Consider the following 18,927-nt stretch of genomic DNA (forward strand, 5'->3'; position numbering starts at 1 on the left):
CCCCCCCCCCCCCCCGGGCCTTCAGAAACCAGCTAATCTGGCAGCACCCGCTGCACAACGGCCGCCTGCTAAACTAGCGCGCGATGGCCGCGTGCTGAGGCGGGCGTGTGGTGCCTCAGCCTGGGAATGCGCAGGCCGGGCGTCTGCCCCAGAGGTGCTCAGCGCCTCCGGGCACAGCAGCAGGCTAGCCCAGGGCTTGGCTTTCCTGCTATCATTTGTTTGAATATTCATTCAGTAGGTCTTTGGTGGAAGAGGTATTGCCCTGGACGTACATTTTTTGCACCCATTGGGAGAAAAAAAAAAAAAAAAAAAAAAAAAAAAAAAAAAAAGTCTGATATTCTGCCTCTACCTTGAATGTAATCCTGAATCTTTCTGCTGTAACCACTACTTGTTTGTAATGTGTATTTGACTAGCACGCACTCTCCCTTCCACTATGCAGCAAACAGCAGCAGGTGATCAGCACTGTCTGAGATGGGCAGTGCTGGGGCAGTGGATCCAGAGCGAGTATTCAACTGGAAAAGGACAAGAGTGACAAGTTAATGGGGGAGAGAACGGATCTTTAAATTGAATTATTTTTTCAGTTACAAATATTTGGAAAAAAAAAATCCATTTTATTAAAAAAATTTGAAACAGCCGTGTGCTTAAAAAATGTTACTATGTTTGGGGGGGGGGGGGTGTCTGGGGCTGCTCTGCCTTTTTTTTTTTTCCCCCCTATCTATGTGAGGGTGACACCCCCCACCCCCCCCCAGCCCAGTCTTTCAAACCTAGGGGAAGGGGGGGGGGAAAAAAAAAAATCTTGCTGAGCTGCAGGGAGATTCCTCATAGGTGTAGAAGTTACTTACTTCCCCTGCAACTAGAAGTTGGCCTTACAGTAGCAGAAGCAAGGACAGCTTAAAAAAAAAAAAAAAAAAAAACCTCCCCCAGCCTCGTAAGCGGGTCTGGCCATGCCCCGAGCTGCACGGTGAGGTGAAACTGCAGCCTCTTGCCTAGGGGCTGCACTGCTGGGGCTACGTCGAATGTGTGGTGACCACACCAACCGTCTCAGCAGTAAACATGCTGAACTTCTTTATTCTTCTTGGCCTGAGCGCGGCCTGTCTGAACACAGTTCTCCCTTGGCACAGCTGCCGCTGCTGGCAGCACAGCTGCCCCCACCGCTGCAGCTCGCTGGCCCAGGCTCCTGCTCACCCCCTCTGAGAAGCAACTGTGGCTGCCAGGGCCCAAGGGGCAACTGGGCAGCATGGGGCAGCTGCTGCGCCCTGCTCACCTCCGGGGACAAGGCCCAGCGGCAGCCCCAGGGCTATAATTATCGTAGGGCAGAAACCAAGAATTAACTCTAGTCCTGGCCCCACTGAAAAACAAAGCCAAAACCCCGCACTCTCCCAAGATGCAGTTTATTTACAAACCCACAGAATAAAGGAAAGTAAGAATCTAGTGTCATTTCATGAGTAGTTTGTGCTCACAGACAAGCGCTTTCAGCAGAAAGTCAGACTCCATCTCCAGAGCCACCACCACAAAGCAGCAATTCTCCGCTCCCGACCTGCATCCCTGCTGCCACCGCAGGGCGAGGACGAGTTAGTCTCCCTGAGCCAGCTCCAACCTGAACCCCATCCTGAGCTACAACAATGCCAAAATATACACATATTCCTAGAATTAATTTACAGCTTTTTGGTTAACAGTAAAAATAATATCTAGAGACTTAAAATGACAGCATGAAACACTTGTTTAGGGGAGAGCTGGTTCTTGTCTGCTCCAGGAGCCGACAAGGCCGATCCCCGAAGGCTGTTACAGTGGTAACAGGCCGGTGCACTCGGGCACCTCTTGTCCACACCCCACAAACCCATGCCAGGGAGGTGGGATGAGGCCGATGGTGCTTCCCCCTCTGCCATCTGCCCAGGCCCCAGGACAGAGGAACTTGTCCGAGTGCTTCGTTTTGCCTTCCCTTTCCTTGGCTGGCACGGAGGGGATGTGCGATTCCGGCTCCCGTACAGCCCGATTCCCCCTGCGCCTCCGGTGCCACCTATCCACAGCGGCAGCTTCACGGCTCAAAGCCATCCCACGAGCGCTGCCTCTTCCCCGCAGCGGCAAATGCGCCAGCACGCACACAGCTGCTGGCCCGCAGGGCACTGGTGAGGAGGGGCTGGGGGCCAGGCCGCTTTCCCTTGGCACCAGGGGGAGGAGGGCAGGGGCAAGCAGAAGATCTGGGTGGCAGAGACGGAGAAGGCTGGGAGGGGGCACCTGTTTTTGTGGCAAGAGCACACTCACCCCCGTACAGCATCAACCTCGACCACCGTCTCCCTCTGGTCTGCAGCCTGGCCTCACGGCACTGCTGCCATTTGTCCCAGGTGGCCTGGCAGCCCCCCCGAGGGGGGATTTTGTCACAGATACAAGTGGGAGGGGTGGGAGAAAGCATTAAGGGGGGGAACAGAAAAGGGGTGAGAGAAGAGTGTGCGACTTTGAGAAGGTTCCCCAGAGTGGGGTATGGTGATGGTCACCCATCTATGTCCCAGCTGAAGAGATGGTGCTTCACCAGCATGTCCTGCACCCCTTCCTTCAGTGGCTTCTTCTCCTTCTCCTGCAGGACAGCACAGGGACCCAGGTCACAGCACCCCCACAGAAAAGAGTGGTGCATCTGTGAGTGGAGCCAGAGCACATGGAGCAGAGGACCCCAGAGCCCAGACAGAGCAACCTCCCGCCCTTCCACCTCAGCGCAGCTGAACAAGGGAGAGGCCCTGTGGTTTGGAGAGCAGGGGGGAAGGGAGGGGGTAGGGAGGTGCCTGACATTTCTCTCTGCCCCAGCTGGGCAGAGGCTGGCAGCGCTGAGCCTGTCCTGGCAGGGAAAGCAGCCTGGTCTGTGGCCTCTGGCACTGGCTAGAAAGGATGCAGGGGATGGGCTAGAGCACGAAGTCTAGGCGAGGGGGATGGGAAGCAAAGCCCCTGGCTGAGGGGAAGGATAAGATGCTAACTAGCTACTCACCTCTCTCTTTATAGGCAGCTCCCAGTCCTGAGAGAGACTGAAGGCAAATTTGCAGAGTACTCTGCAGTGGAACAGAACAAAGGTTACTCACACGCGCACGCTGCACGCTCCCAGCTCATCCCCAGTCACACATGAGCTCCTCAGCTAGTCCTGGGATGGACACCATAAACTTAGGTGGGAGGAGATCTTTGTTTCTTGGCTTTGAAAGGGCAGCGACAGCAGCAGCACTGCTCGTCCCCCATTTCCCCTCACCCCTTCGGGCTTCAAGTCCCACCAGACCCAGACTGGGAAAAGAAGCTTGAAAACGTGACTCAAGTGCAACCCCTACAGAGCCTCGCACAACAGCGCAGGGGAGCGCACGCGGCCTCCCTGCTCTGCTGCATCGCAGACCCATGCAGCTGGGGACTGCATACAGCTGGCATTGAGGATTTGCAGGTTCCTCTCCAAAAAGCAGACTCCTGCCAGCAGCACCCTGGTGTTTCTGCACACACACCTCTCCCTGGGGAGAGAGAAGGGCCCCTCAAACTCCACGCCCAAGAACTCCATGTGGATGGCACACTGGCTCTGGCTGCAGGCCGCCTCTGCCCTGAGAACGTGGAGGCAGAGTTCAGCCTCGGCTTTTGGTGGCCCTTCAGGCTGAGGTGCAAATCCTGCAAGAGGGTCCTGAAACTCCCGCGGCAGCGGGAGAGCCAAGGCCCTCTGCAGGGAGCAGCCTGAGAGGAACATGCTGTAAGGCTTGTCAGACCAGCTCCCCAGCAGGTTCCCAGCTCCCCGCTCAGTCCCTGCGGGGCTCACGCTAGCCACCGAAGCGGAGGTCCTGGAGGGCAGGGACGATGGAAGAGGCAGACTCTCTCCACCAGAGCAGGCCTGGGCGCAGCAGCAGGTGGCTGGCAGGCAGACACTGCCTGCTTGTCACCACAGCTCCCTCGGAGCCAGGCTCTGCTCTTGCTCAGGCAGGCACGGCACATCCTATTAAACTGTCTAGACGGTTGCTGCCGTCTCAGCACATGAGGAAATATTTGCAGCAAGGAAGTCTGGGCAGCAAGCACTGCTGCTGACTGGAGCTGGTCCAAAACCTGTCGCAGTAAGGCCCACCTCCTGCAGGGGAGGAGAAAAGCCACCCCCGGCTCTGATGAAGCCCATGACAATGAACTCACCTCAGCTCACACTTGATCTGCACCCAGCCAGGACTGCGCAGGAAGGACCAGGGATGAAACCACTTCTCCACGGTCTGCAGGCTTGAGCACAGCACCTCCAGCCACAAATGCAGCACCTGCTCACTGCAGTGATGGGGAAGAGGCACATTTCAGGGCTAAAACCAGGGAAAGGGGCCCCATTGCTTTAGGACAGGCTATTCTCAGTCCAAGCCTTGTTCCCCCACGGGAACAGGATACCGCAGGAAGCCTGAGCAGGCCACTCTAAGCCATGATAGTTACTTCTTCCAGCCAGGAGCCAGGCCAGCACGCCCAGCAAGAAAGAAACAGGTCCCACTCAGTCGCTGCTATGAGAGGGGAAGAAAGCCCCCATGGCCTAGGGTAGACACTGAAACAACTGCTGCCCTTGAGCCAGCTCTGCCCCCTCCCAAGCTCCTCGCATCCCTGACACCAAGGATTGGATGACTCACTTGAGTCCGACGCAAATGAGGGAACGAAGCTTCACATCCATCTGTGCGTGTGCAGCGTCGTGCGTCATGTTCACAGCCTGAACTGCCTGAGGGGTGGGAAGATGTGGTTACTGCCTTCTCACAGCTTAGCCTCAGGCTAAGCTGAGCTGGTATTTCAGCAACACAGGCCAACACTGCCCTCCCCAGAGCTCCTCACCTGTCCTCCACCCTCACCTGGTACCACCTGCTAAGACTAAAGGGGCTGAGACACCCTGATGGCTCAACTTTCTGACTTTCCTTGAGCGCCTGGCATCTCTATTCCTCCCCAGTGAGAAGGTATGGGAGGCTTGTGAGCACCTCTCTGGAGGGAGGAGCACCCTCCAGCAGCCTGCATGTAAAACTTGCCCAGGCTGAGAGCTGGGCTCTGCTGGCAGCACTCACCCGGTAAAGCAGCTCCTCTGGAGTGAGGACTTTGCCATCTTCATCGAGCCTGCGAAGATCACAGCAGAGAGCCAGCTAACTCCAGAACCACCTCGGGCACAAGCAGGCCTCTCCCCCCTCCACACCCCAACAGCAGTGACAGCTCCCTTGCTACCACTGAGCCCACGGGCGATCTGTCAGCTCTGAGAGCAAGATGCAGTCCCAGATGCAAACACAGGGGCCCAGGGAAGGGGGCAAGAGTCACTGAGAGCCCCAGGTCAGCACAGGTACAGCAGCCTACTGACACCAGACCCATGGGAGGAGGGGCAGGCCATGACTCTTCCAAGTAGAGGGCAGCAGAACTTGACACCACCACAAAAGCAGAACATAGACATAACCACGTAAGTGATTTTACCTGTAAGTCTTGCAGAGCACAAGGCGAGAATACACAGAATCAAAGTCTCGTTCCACTTCACGGCTTGCAGCCTACTGGGACAGAGGAGCAGTCAGCACACTGTGCCCCACAGGCCCCTCATCCAGGCCCTCTGGCAACACTGCTCCGTGAAGGGAACTGAGACATCTCACCTCTTCAATGAACAGCCAGGGATGGCAGGGTCCCCCTAGCAGAGAGGGCTTCTTCAATCCATGTTCAAATATGGACTTCAAGGCTGGACAGAGTGTCCCTCGCACCAAGTCTGTCACTCCTTCTGTGACTGTGTCATCTCCAGCGATGGAGTACTGAGGAGCATGAAGAGCCACTTCTCAGTGTATTGGTGAGCATGTAGGTGTTAGACACACCTACATCTTTTCCACACACAGCTCTTCCACTCTCAGGTGCACACCAACCCTCTCCCTTCCTGCCTCCTCTCACTGGCTCCTGCATGAGGCACCACTTAGTCCCTGGGATTTGCTGGATCACCAGGACCTCTGTGCCTGGGTGCTGCACTGGCTGAGCGGGGAGGTAGGACTAGATGATCTCCAGAGGTCCCTTCCAACCTTACTGATTCTATGATACCACACAGGTGACACCAGCACCATCCTGGCAGCACTCAGCATGTGGCACTGCTGTGGTTTGGTGTGATGCTGACTGAGCTAAGGCAAGGACAGGGACATGCATCAAATCTCTCAGCTCTTTGGGACTCCGTTAGTTGCTAGAGATCAAGACTAACAGGGATAGACGGGAATTCCGAAATTAGCTGTATTATCACTCTGAGATATCACACCAGCATGCCGTTAGCATGAAGGACTGACGAGTAACATACAAAAGTTAGGATGACTGGGAGCCTCCATATTTCCACCATTGGGAGGAAATAATGGAGCTTTGAATACTGTTCAGCAGTACAAGGTGTGTGTTTATGCACCCAGAGGTACGTGGCTTGCATCTAAGGAACCAGTCCTGAGACGGCAGTGATGAAAACAACTGATAAATATCAGCAGCAACATGTCTCTAGGGCCTTTACTTGAGGTCTCAGTCAGCCTTTGAGTCTTTCCTCAGTGTCTGAATGGTGCAGAGGAGGGAGTACAGGGCCTTCTCCACTTCCCTTCCAGACTGCCTAGACCAACAGCTGATGGTCTTTGTCTTCTTGTCCACAACCCCAGCCTTGGGACCATATTGAGGTATTGTGTACGGAACGTTTGCTGAACTCTTCCTTCTCTCACTTCTAGCACTAAAGTCACAACTGTTCTAAGACTGGAGTAAGAGCCACGTCTGAACGTGCCCAGACAAGTGCTGGATGCAAGCCAGCTCTCTCTTACCACTGCAGACAGCAAGAGGAACTGAGACAGAGTGCCCCCCAGACACCACTACTCGGGGGAATCACACTGTGGCGACCACAAAGCATGAGCAGGACCAACAGGGAAAGCCCCAAAAGAGAGTGATTAAGTACAAGCAGCCAGGGACAGGCAGAAATACTGTCCACTGGATCCTGCTGAGTACCTCCCTAACTCATTCACACCTTTCCCAAAGCTCGTCTCTGAGGGCCTTGCAAGCCTGACACAATAGTCAGTTCCCCCCAAGCCATTTGGGGCCCCCATTCTGTGCATGGCCAGCATCAGGAAGTTGAGCAAACAGGCTTAGAAACATAAGCTGCCCGACTGCACCATAAAGCACTGAACAGCCAGAGAGAGCAAACAGACTCAAGGAGAGAAATATACAGCTCTTCTCAACTATAGTTTTTCTGACTATGACATTCACTTTTTTTTTTTTTTTTTTTAAACTTACCTCTTTGCTCCGCTCATCCAAGATTTCCACAAACTTTGCAGGAAACCAACCTACAAAGAGTGAACAAAGACATAGGCTTGGCACAGACATAGAGAAATTCATACATATACAAGATCAGAGGCCATCGGCATGGAGGTCAAGAATGAAACAGGATTCACAGGGCCCAAGCCCAAAGAAAAAAAATTACAAGAATTAAGGCAGCTGCAAGAGGAAGCCATTTACATGACACTGCCCACAAACAGCAGAGACAGCACCCACTCAGCCACCTGGTGCCAAGAGAATGCACTTGGGCTTGGTGTTTGCAAGAAATAATCAGGAGTCTGCACTACTGCTCTCCTGCCCTGCTATATCTCCCTCATCCCTGATGCCTGAAGTGACTTGCAGAGTCTTTGCTGACATAGATAAAGTACATGTGCTAGAGCAGTTGCTGTGGATGAAGGGATGCTTCCCATCCCACCCCGCTCCTCCCAGTTCAACCCTTCCTGCTCTCACCTCTCAGTCCATTCAGTTCCCCCACCCAACAGTGCTCATCCTTCTGGGAGACAATCTGAAAAATGGAGAATGGAAAACACTGGTTGAACAAAGGGTAAGACAGTGACTTCAAAGCACTGAGGAAGGGAGGCAAGGCATAGTGCTACCGCACACACATTCACACTCTACACAGCAGAGCCAGGAGAACTATGCTGCCTGGCTGTGCATGCACAGTGAGGAAGTACTTTTTCCTCAACTGCTGCGTCAATGCCTCTTCCTACATGGCTTCAAGGGCAAAAGACTGCTGCAAACACAACACCATCCCCATTTTCTGCAATTCCGAAAGGGATAATGATAGCTAAAAGGCAAATGGACGCCTCTTCAGTCTTAGCACAGCCCCACGTGCAATGTTAAATCTGGACCTAGGTTGAACCAAATCAGTCTTTTGCTCAGCTGCACAGCAGCCAGAAATCAGACTGTGTGGCTGCATCAAGGATGACCCATGAAACAGCATGCATGGGAACATACTGTCTTGTCCCCATGCAGTCCCCCAGAAACACCACCTGCTTCCCCTGGAGTCCTAACTCTGCTCTGAGCCAAACCTTCTCCCTTGCTTCCCTGAAGAGGGGGTAGTGTATTGTCCCAAAAAGTCAGGTCTGCAGGGTCCTGCCTTGGCCCCTCTCTCACAGGTTGACGTACCGTGATGATGTCGTTCTTGCGGAAGCCCAGCTCGTCATCGTCATGACGCTCAAAGTCCAGAAGCGCCTTTGCTCGACGCCGGCGGTTGCGGGAACAGGCTACATAGTTCTCATGGTCCCGCTGGTGGCTTTCCATGCTGTAATCTGGAGTCAGATCCTGGCACACACACAGATGAAGAGCAAAGAGGAATGGAAAATAACAGGTGATTCAGAGCTGCTCTATTAAAGCTCACGTGCCCCTGTCACAACCAGTTCTCCCTCTCCCAACAGAGAGGCAACCTCCCAAAACAGCCCTCCTCCACCAGATATGGGTTGAGTATTCCTCACCTTCCACCCATTACCCCCAACATGCTCTTCCTTCAGCCTAGAACTTGTAGAAACATTAGAGCAGCCCTGGCCTGCAGCAGATACCCAACAGCTATGTCTGAAGCACATAGCAATGCAGACCCAGCAGTCCCCACTCACAATACTGCAGTTCTTGGGATCCACACACTGGAAGTGTCGCGCCACTTGGAGAATGGCCTCACGCAGGTCAGCTACCAGCTCCGTCTGCTTAATGTTCTTAGCTTTCAGTGCCTCCAGGTCATCATCCCCTGGGGAAGCCAACATAGCCATAGGGGAGGAGAGGAGAGGAAAATAAGTGCAAGGCATTCATTTGCTGTTGACATTAGAAATCACTGTTTTTATAGAAATCAAACAAGCTTGACATTAAGACTGCCTATGCTAAAGCAGGTATTTACTGCCACCTATTTAAGAATGTAAATAAGATACATCAACAAGACTGCCTCAGACTTTAAGAAGTTGCTACTTCAAACCACATTGGAACTAGAGAGTGTAATTTTTATCTTTTTGGGCCAGTCACTATACGAAGGCATTGTGAGCTGCACCAGAGAAGTGTCTATGCAGTATGCAGAGACAGCAGAGTGAGTGGTGCAACTCAAAAGCAGGGAAATTTCAAAACTTCTCTTGAACTGAGGAAACTGAAAGAGCTTTTGTTTGAACTACTTTTGATTTTTGCATAGCTCACAGGCTGAAAAAAAAGTGAAAACCAAGATAGCCCACATTCCAGAGCTGTGAGGGAGAAAAGCCCCGCTCTCTTAAGACCTCAGCTTCCCTCAAAGCCAATATTCAAAGGTATTAGGTGCATAAAAACTGTTGTAAGTATAAAGTTACCAAAGCACCTTCCAACTTTCACCAATTTCCACAGGAGTTTTGACAGCCTGTCTCTATTAATTTATGCAGAAAGGCACCGAGCGAGATTGATTCTTCAGGCAGTTAAATGTACCTGACTGTTTTAATCACATAATGTTTGGAACAATGGACCATTTGCTTCTTTTCTGAAAAATTAAATTGTTTTAAATTCGAAATGTACTTTCATACATTTATTTTTGCTCTATCTAAAATATATTTAAGATGTAGTAGTTGATTGACAGAAATCAACTTTTAAAACAATGCATTTTTCACCAAAACTCCAATTTTTATACAAATGCAGTTTTGAAGCATGTCCTGAGAAAATCATCAGCTAGCAATTTAGCACATTGCTTATCTTCTAACAACATTGCAGAAATCAATATGAATAAAGTATGGCATGAGCTATACAGCTGCTGCAACAGCTATGTATGGATGAAGAGTAGCATCCCGCTTAATGAAAAGTGACATCCAGTGTCTTTTAATCACAACTGACACCAATTAAAAGCACAAAAAAAATACTTTAAGAACATAACTGGAAGCACAAAAATAGACTAAAATAATATTTTAACTATTTTTTTCCTATTTGCTAAATTAAATGATAAATGGATAAGATACAGTCACGCAAAGTTTAAGAGGAAACTAAGTTTTGCTCTTGGAATAGAAAAAGGGTAAGACGCTTACTTCCAGTCTAATCAATGAAAATTAACAAAAATCATCTTCTCAATGGCCGGGGTAGGCAATAGAGCATGTAAGAAGCCTCATAACAGATTCAGAGATGCAAACATTATAAACTGATAGTTGATCATGCAAGTGTTGGGGATTCTCAGACAATTCATGTATTAAAACCAGAATGTGACTAAAGAATAAGTTAGCTGATTGCAGTCACACTAGCTCAGTGGGCAGCTCTCATTTATGCAGATGGACTTTCTTTCATTGTTTGGTCCCTTCTGGCCAAAATATTGCTCTCCTCCCTCTGCATTCGGCTGAATCCCAGCTGAAGAGATGCTGTTCTGCACCCTCCCACCTCAAAAGACACAGGTTACAGAGGAAAGCAACTGGGGATTCCACCAGATTCACCTCACTTCATCCCATATACCTGCACGCACACTTCCAAAACAGGAAATCAGTGCAGGATTTAGCCATGTGAGAGGAGGCTCAACTTCGAACCTACAAAGACCGACAGGCTGCACAGTCATGCTGAGCAGGGCCAGCTCTCCTGAATTTCCTTGTTTCAATGGCCATGCCACAGAAAAAGAGGGATATGAACATCTTTTCTCTCCCAAACTACTTTTTTCTTTTTTTTTTTTTTTCTTTTTTTTTCTTTCTCCCCCCCCCCCGCCTCTGTTCCCTCATTAGCAATCTGATTTGTCTCCTTGAATCTCAGCTAGAGAAAGTCATGGCTGATCTGATCTAGCGTTGGAGAGAGTCTAGCTTTGAGGAAGAGAGGTTGGCCTAGAGATCTCAGAGGTCCCTTCCAAACAGCGCTCCTGTGTTTCTACAGCTCCTGTCCAAGCCACTGTTCAGTCTCCATTCTCTCTAAGGAAGAAGGATTAGAACCTAGGTAAATTCTTCTTCCCACTCAGATAAGGGCTACACACCAGCTCTATAAAACAACTTTCACAGGCAGCAAATCTTACAGTTAAGATTATTTGACTCTCCATAATGAATGGTGGATTCATCACACCAAACTTTCCCTTCCCTCATTTAGCTTGAAGTTTTCCATTCTGGTTATCTGCTGCAAGAGGACAGACTTTTTATTTTAATCAACTTTTTAATTATCAAGAATAACATTAAGGCAAAAACATGCCAGTAACTACAAAAAACTCAAATAAACTATCAATACGAAAAGGCATTATTAATTGTCTCAATAATACGGTTCTACCATTGCTATGTATTGAAGCTTGAAGTTGAAATTTGCCTTCATGCCAGAGCATAGCCCACTAACACCTTCAGAAAAGCTACTCAAACTTGGCCAAGAAGAATCTCCATCTGAGACACAAGCAAGATACATTTTGCAGCTAAGTTCCCTGCAGGTTCAGTCTGTACTGACTGTATGATAACATCATGCACAAGAAGTCTGAGTTTAGGTTGCACAAACAACTTCCCTGGATTTCTTCACTTCTGCATGCTTAACTTTACAACTTCATCAATCTTCTACTGTCATTTTTATAGGCAATGGTATATGAGCTTGCAGCAAACTTTTGCAAACGTGTCAGCTCCCTGGAGAATATCAAAAATCCTCTTTTCTGAAAGACCAGTAAAACTCAGTTTTAGATGTTATTCAGGCCATTTCAACCACAACCGGAACATTATTTGAAAACTATAAATTCAGCACATTCTCCTCCCCCAGAAAAACAATTTCTGTGGTGAGATGTGGCAATTTCAAGAAAACTAACCACTCACACGGCAGGTGATGACAGTAAGGCTTACAATAGAAAGGGCTTCTATTATAGAGCTGTGGAAGCAAGTTATTTTTAAACCCATGCAAAACCTATCCTGGATGCATGCTTTCTGGACATATGCTGATTTAACACATAAGCAATGAGAATTAAGATGCAAAAATGTTCACAACAGAATAGGTAAGGGAGAGCACAGGCAATGCTCATATTTACAAGCTTTGACAGATGATCCACTGGACTATTCTGCCCTGCCCTCAGATAATCTGGAAATCTGGAGCATCTGGAAATGATGCTCCTGAACTGAAAGGAGTAAGATAAGCAGAGCACATCATACAACAGATTGTACAAAGCCTGCCAGAAAATGAGTTTGACCTAGTGGTCAGCGCAAGGGGGGCATTACAGCTGGGCTGAGCCACAGCCTGCTCTTAGTCAGCCTTTAAGCGCTCACTAACTCACCTGAATTACACTTTCTGAACCCAGATCAAGGGAAAACTGCAGTTCCTCCCTCTCATCCTTCAGCTGTGGCTTCCTTCTCATCTTTTCCTCCATCCCTTTCTTTCTCTGCTTTCCTTACCCTCCTCCCTCCCAGGCCCCTACCTCTATCAACAGTATATAAAAGCCACAGATTTGTTCTCACCAAAAAGCAGAGAGGTGATGCCAGATTTCCTGCGCTGAGTCCTGCGCCGTACAACCTGAGGGATGGGGAAGAGCAAGAACAAAGTGCACGTGTAAGGACAGATTTAAGAAATAAAATAAATCATCTTTCATGTGGGCTGTCTCTGGGCAAAGGGTCCTGGCATCTACCACTGGAAAGAGCAGGCAAGTGACTTTGCAATTTTAGACAAGAGTTGTTCTACTTCTAATGCAATGAATCAGCTCTGATTGATCTAGTCCATGAGCAACAGGTTATTTATAGCTCAATTATTATGTGCGCATAATTGAAAGTCAAGAATCAACCATGACTCAAGTGAATAAATTTTAGATTTACTTCCACCTGTTGCCAAAATCAGCTTCACACGTGATTATATTTAATTCTTAAGTGGATGCCTATTACATTTTAGAATGGCAAGAGTGTCTTGTGATTAGCACGCAGACAAACATCAAGAATGCATCTTCCAAACAGCCTTGATGAACAGTAGCTACTAATGAATCTTATGTTACATCTGCAACTGTAGATTGTAGTCTGAGATTAAACATAGCCGAATTTTTCACTTAGCTTTGCAAAGGCTGCTGTTGCTTTCTAAATGTGCCTTCCAAGAAGAGTTATTTTAGTGCATCACTTTCTTATTAATGGATTAATTCCTATCATTAACTTGCACACACAGAGCAGAGTAGTTCCAAACAAATTCTGTCAAAAGCATACATTGTTTCTTTTAGTTCCTATTGATGAAATGCATCACTTACCATCACAATTTTCACTAACGATAACAACAGTTAATACCAATATCCCTTTCACTTAGGGCTTCATCAACCAGGAGACATTTGGTAGCATTTCTTATTGTACAGATCTCTCCCCTCACTTCCAAATACCTTTTTTCCAAGAGATTACACATTTATTCTGGAGTCAAAACCATTTCAGACAGGAGGACCTCTTGCTCACAAACAGCATTTGGGAGGGAATACAGCTGCCCTGTTTCTATCATTGCCTTGTGAGGCAGGTTGGACTGCGCATTTACCTTGGACAAACTGTTGACAGTGGTGCTGGTGTTGAGCAGCTGCCCCTGGTCGGCAATGAGGTAGGCCAAGTGTTTGCGGCGCTGGGTCTCCACCGCCACATCTGTTAGCGAGCCAGCCACACGCATGGCCTCCCGCAGCAGCGCATCCGCATCTTCAATCTGACTTGGGATGTCCGAAAGCGTGTTGAAGATTGAGGCAGAGTTCTCAGACTGGATTAGCTCATCCTCCTGTAAGGACGCAGTCATGTTGCCACAAGAACAGTGAGCCTGACGGCTACACTCTTGCACTGCTGGATGCAATTTTATGCTCATCATAAAACCTGGGCCAGAAACAACCCATGTTCAACTATTCAAATCCATAGAGAACAGTTAGGAGAAGTCCAAGCTACCCTCGGGAGAGAAGCAGCATCTTTCACTGCTCCACTGAACTTAGATCTGCTCCGAAAATACTATCTGGCATGTTTTCACATCACAGCCTCCAACACTGAAACAAAGCCAGATCACCAAAGACAGACATAACAGAAGCTAACCTGCATCCACCACCACCACCACTGAACACAGCAGGGACTTTTCTGGGGACAGGGGAATGAAAGTTGCCAGGTTTCACACATTATACAGCATCTACCATGCCATGCAGAGTTGCGCCTCCCCCTCGCTTGCAGGAAGCCCACCCTTGTCCTCCACATGCCAAGTTGAACCACAGAATCACTTCTCACATAACAAGAGAAAAGACCAGGCTGGTCAAATGCACACTAGACAAATTTTAAAAAGTTTAGACAATGAAGCTAGTCTCCTGGAGCATTCAGTCGTGCAGAGTCTGGCTCCCCAGACGGCCACTACCTTGGTTTTATATTTCTACTCAGAGATGACACAAAATCAAGAGCTCTCTTGGTTAAGGGAGGATAAGCCCTCAGGCTGGGATCTAGAGAAGAGGCAGCTAGGGGAGTTTAATCATGAGAAAACAAATGAAGTATGGAAAGGGAAATGGCAATCCCTGAACGTCCAGAAATGCACTAGAAGTTTTCACACCCCTAATTCTGAGGAAGGCAGGACTTCTTCCATGCCAAACCACATACAGAAAGTGGATACAAATTTTTCTTACTTGTTAGCACTCAGGATTAAAGAACAAAACACTAAGGAGGAGGCAGAAATTACCTTCATACTGAGCATGCCCAATGTGAGCTGGAACAGCACCAGAGAGCCTTGGTAGAAAAACAGGTCCCAAATACGTAGCAGCAGCTTGATGTGGACAACACTAGCAAAAGAGGTAAGGAACCAGTGCAAGGTGATCAGGGACAGCTCTGTGAATGGAGACACAGAAAGGAAACATGACAGAAGTCAGCCAACAAGTGAAGACGGACCCTCCTAAGTGCTGCCCTCCCAGATTAAAGATGACTGTGCACTGCACTGGCCTTCAGGGCCAGGAGGTCTGCTCCTGGCCCTGCTGTTCTCCCTCTGGGTAACAGGAGCGTTAACCTTGGCCTGCACACCACCCAGGCCAGAAAAGTTGTGGTCTCTATAGCAGGCTTTTACCGATGTCGTGCTCCTGGAGCAGCTTGTCCAGGCGGGGCAAGTACTGCACAATGAGCTGTCGTAGGACACGCTGATCTGTCTGCACCCCCATCAGGGTGGTGCTGAAGTAGGAGGCCGGAACTAGTTCCTCAATGATAGCACACATCATCCAGAAGGCATCTTCTTCTTCCAAGAAGAGCAGCAGGGAGGCTGCTACCTGGGATTTTGAAGGAAGAATTATTGCACAGTAAGCCAATTCTAAAAGGAGCGGAATTTTTCCCTGTCCCTCTGGACCACTCCTGTCTACGCTGCCAATACCTTTCTCCCTCCACAGCAGCTCTCCTGCAGCCTCCCACTGAAGGAATTTCTCCTCAGCATAACATCTGTCCCTCCCCGCCAGATGGGCTGAAGTATTCCATGTCTTTGCACATGTGTTATTCCTCTTCCCCTTCCCTAGGAGAAAAGCTCCATTTGGAAGGGACTTCCCTTCCGGTAGCTCGGTTCACAGAGAGTCTGGCAGCCTGGCCTCATATCGCTTGCCTAAGTGAAGCTATCACAGATGGAACGATCCTTAACGCAACAACACAGCAGGTTACCATGCCAGTGCCTTGGCAATATCCTATCTCCGGATAGAGCCAGGCAAGTCCCCGGAGTATCCTGCGTAGACGCGGCACCCCAATACTGTTCATGTTGGAGAAGCAGGCGTTGCTGGGCATCGTGCGGAGCAAGTCCTTCTCAATCTGCCAGACAGCCACAAGCAAGGAAAGGGTCAGCTGGCAGCATTGGAACAGCCACCTTCTGCTACCTGCAGCTCCCTGTAGCCCCCTGCCTTAGCCACGTACTCTGCTTCCCCACACCACTCCTAAACCCTTAAGCACCAAAGGCAATGGCCCTGTCCAAGCACCGGGATTCAGCTTAAGAGCCTTCACTGACACCTGTGAAAAGGTCAGCATGGACACTGACCTAGTGGCTCCCAAGAAACACTTGTGTAAACTTGGCCCCTGGCTTCACCACTGAGAAGAGTATGCGCGTGACCGCAGCACAGTTTTCTAAGCCCACAGGCAGCATGGGCAAAACCCTTCCTGCTCTCCTAGCATGGAGGGGAGCTCCACAGTTCCCATTCCAACAAAACAAAGTAGAAATATGCCCAGTTGGATAAGACGCAGTAGAATTCAAACACCTGTCCTTCAACTGCTCCTACTGCTGGCATTAGGCAGACATCCCTTCCTCCTCATGCAGCAAATCTTGCCCTTCTCCCCACACTCCTATGTCCAGTCAGCAGCAGGCAGTATCTCCCACCTGTTTGGCAGCAATGGTTTCATCATTAGAGCTGTTTTTCACAATATCCCGATATGACATCTCTGAATTTCTCTTCTTCTGCAAGGCCCCAGACAGACGCATCCATAGCTGGGATTGGACAGGGTGAATAGAGATACGAAGAGTCATTAAGACAGCCACAGAAAGCCATAATGCGACACCTTCTCAAAACGGTCTCTCACTTCACCATCTCTTACCCTAGGCAGGAGGGTCTGCCCAGAGCAGGCAGCACTCTCACCTGTGGCCTCATGCTGTGTGGGATGCCGGCTAACACCAGAGAGCGCAACTTGTCTGAATGTGGTAGGGTGACCTCAATTTTGTCCCAGGTGAGGTCACCCACGTCATGGTTGTGTGTGAACTCCAGGTGAGCTTGCCACTTGAGCCTCTGCTGTGGCTCTTCTGTCAGTGGGATCCTCAGAAGCTTGCTGGAGTTGGGCTCAGCACCATCTGCCTCAGCAAAGGGAAGGGAATGAAGTGGAGAAAACAGAAGAAACCGACAGAAGAAAGCATGCAGGGGCGGCCATCTGAGGAACGCACATAAGAACATCCACATCTTTCAGCCAGAGCATGGGAAGGCAAAGCTTCGTTTCAAACTGCCTTCTCCATGCAGCAAATTTTATGGTCCTAAGCAAAGGGCACCGAGGCCTTGAAATCTCAATGTGGTCAGCAGGCCTAGTCTCCATTTATGATTCAGAGCAGAAGGTGGCTGGAATTAAACAACAAACTGGCAGCAGCTATCCTGCTGGGTTTTATAAGGATGTGTAAATCATGCTGACAAAAGCATAGCAAGCCTCAGAGGTGGAAAGCAGAAGTTATATGCTCATGCAAGTAATGAGGTACAAAATGTTAACATTGGGGATATTTAATAACCCCAAAAAGCTTTAATCGGGACACTTGTAAAATCACAAACAGAGATAGCCTTAACCTGATGCTGACTTTCTAAAATAGGTATTTTACTGTACCACAAGTCATGGATTTGACGTAAAGCACTGTCCTTCCTGTATAACAAACAGATCCTAATAATACAGTCAAAATGCTTTCTGCTGACTTTATAATACACAAGTCTATCAAATGTTCTGGCTGAAGAAAATTGCTCTGTCCTGTCCTCATCTCTGGGTCACTGCTTCAAGGCTTCTCTATGACTCAGGGTGCCTCAGGGCACACATGCACACAACTTTGGTCTTTTCAGGGCTCATACAATGCAGTCTCCTCTCAGAGGGCAGAAGGGATTTCCTACTGCCCCTCACTTCTTTCTCCTCTTCCTCCTTTGCAAAAGCAGGTAGGTCTTTTATTTCAATGCCAAACTGCAATAGCTCTCCAGACCTTCATCTGTCTGGTCTCCCTCCTATATATCTTGCAGAAAAAGTGTGATATTCGTACTCAAATATCCTTTCCTAAGCTGCTGGGATGAGTAGAGAACTCACTGAAAAAACTTGCAGCCAAGATGAGTGGCTGCAAATTTTCCAACAGACCACACACACCACTGTGTGCTATCATTGCTTATGGTGATAATGACCACAATAGCGACCCCACTGTGAACTGGGAACGCTGTCTTTCCCCAGCACACAGCTGCTAATAGAGATATTTTCCTCTCTCTCTCACCCATGGCACAGGCACAAAGGATGGAAATGAATGTTACCTATTCTAGGCTCCAGACACCTGTAGGACCAACACTTCTAATGCACAGCCCTTGAGAACAACGGTAACACAAGGAAAGATGATGGACGGGGGAATAGAGAAGATCCAGTAGGGCAGGGTTCCAAAATCACCTTTCCATACTCAGGAGCATGGGGAGGGCTGGAACGGGGATACATTTGAAGGGGGAGAGATGGGACTGACTTTACCTTCCTTATCAACTCGGAAACCAAATTCATCATAGCGGAACTCTTGCTGCTCGATGGATTCTTCTTTCTGGGGGATGTGAGGAAGGAGAACACACCTTCACCAGACTGGCAGTGAACAACTGAAGAGACATGTGGACACTGTCCCATTAAATCCCACCATTGCCAGAGCTGTGCCCTCTGATCAAGGCGACTCCCTGCTCTCTAGACCTTTATCTTCTCTGCCTCCCCGCAGCACTTCCAAGTTGGAAAGATATTGCACACTATTCCCACTCTGACTTCTCTGTCGATGATGTAAAGCCCAGCTTTCCCATTCACATATTTTCCCAGCAGTCTCTTTTCCAGAAGGGCTCAGTACATCCAGTTGAGGTTGGCATCAGTTCACAATCAGGACTTCATATGATCTCTACCTAGAGGGGTACACAACCCTCACACACTCATGAATTTACCTATAGCAGCTAACGTAGTCTCTGTTGTCTGTGTCTCTAATAAATAGCTAGTTTTCTTACTCAGTGCATGCACACACTGCAAATTCAGCTCCCTGCATTATCTCATTTCTTGTTTGTTGCTTTCAGATCTTTCAAGACAACAGGCTAAACTGGGA

At 49.0% G+C, this 18,927-nt stretch overlaps 1 protein-coding gene across 4 annotated transcripts in view; it reads right to left on the minus strand.

The window, feature by feature from the left end:
- Positions 1-1,375: 1,375 nt before the first annotated feature.
- Positions 1,376-18,927, minus strand: part of SGSM3 (small G protein signaling modulator 3) — a 29,266-nt gene continuing 11,714 nt past the window's right edge. For 3 of the 4 annotated variants that reach the window (XM_062587561.1, XM_062587551.1, XM_062587570.1), the window contains 19 exons: positions 18,327-18,393; positions 16,721-16,929; positions 16,465-16,572; positions 15,762-15,905; positions 15,187-15,382; positions 14,809-14,954; positions 13,654-13,881; positions 12,615-12,669; positions 8,853-8,980; positions 8,389-8,544; positions 7,711-7,765; positions 7,219-7,268; positions 5,583-5,735; positions 5,413-5,483; positions 5,019-5,067; positions 4,599-4,684; positions 4,132-4,254; positions 2,975-3,035; positions 1,376-2,629 (listed from right to left, as the gene is read on the minus strand). In XM_062587561.1, coding sequence (XP_062443545.1) covers positions 2,489-2,629; positions 2,975-3,035; positions 4,132-4,254; positions 4,599-4,684; positions 5,019-5,067; positions 5,413-5,483; positions 5,583-5,735; positions 7,219-7,268; positions 7,711-7,765; positions 8,389-8,544; positions 8,853-8,980; positions 12,615-12,669; positions 13,654-13,881; positions 14,809-14,954; positions 15,187-15,382; positions 15,762-15,905; positions 16,465-16,572; positions 16,721-16,929; positions 18,327-18,393 — 2,226 coding nt within the window. In that variant the 3' untranslated portion in view covers positions 1,376-2,488. The remainder of the gene's footprint in view (positions 2,630-2,974; positions 3,036-4,131; positions 4,255-4,598; positions 4,685-5,018; positions 5,068-5,412; positions 5,484-5,582; positions 5,736-7,218; positions 7,269-7,710; positions 7,766-8,388; positions 8,545-8,852; positions 8,981-12,614; positions 12,670-13,653; positions 13,882-14,808; positions 14,955-15,186; positions 15,383-15,761; positions 15,906-16,464; positions 16,573-16,720; positions 16,930-18,326; positions 18,394-18,927) is intronic. The other variant, XM_062587579.1, reaches the window with a different exon arrangement.

Source organism: Rhea pennata, chromosome 1 (assembly GCF_028389875.1).
Source record: "Rhea pennata isolate bPtePen1 chromosome 1, bPtePen1.pri, whole genome shotgun sequence".
Classification (NCBI taxonomy): Eukaryota; Metazoa; Chordata; class Aves; order Rheiformes; family Rheidae; genus Rhea; species Rhea pennata.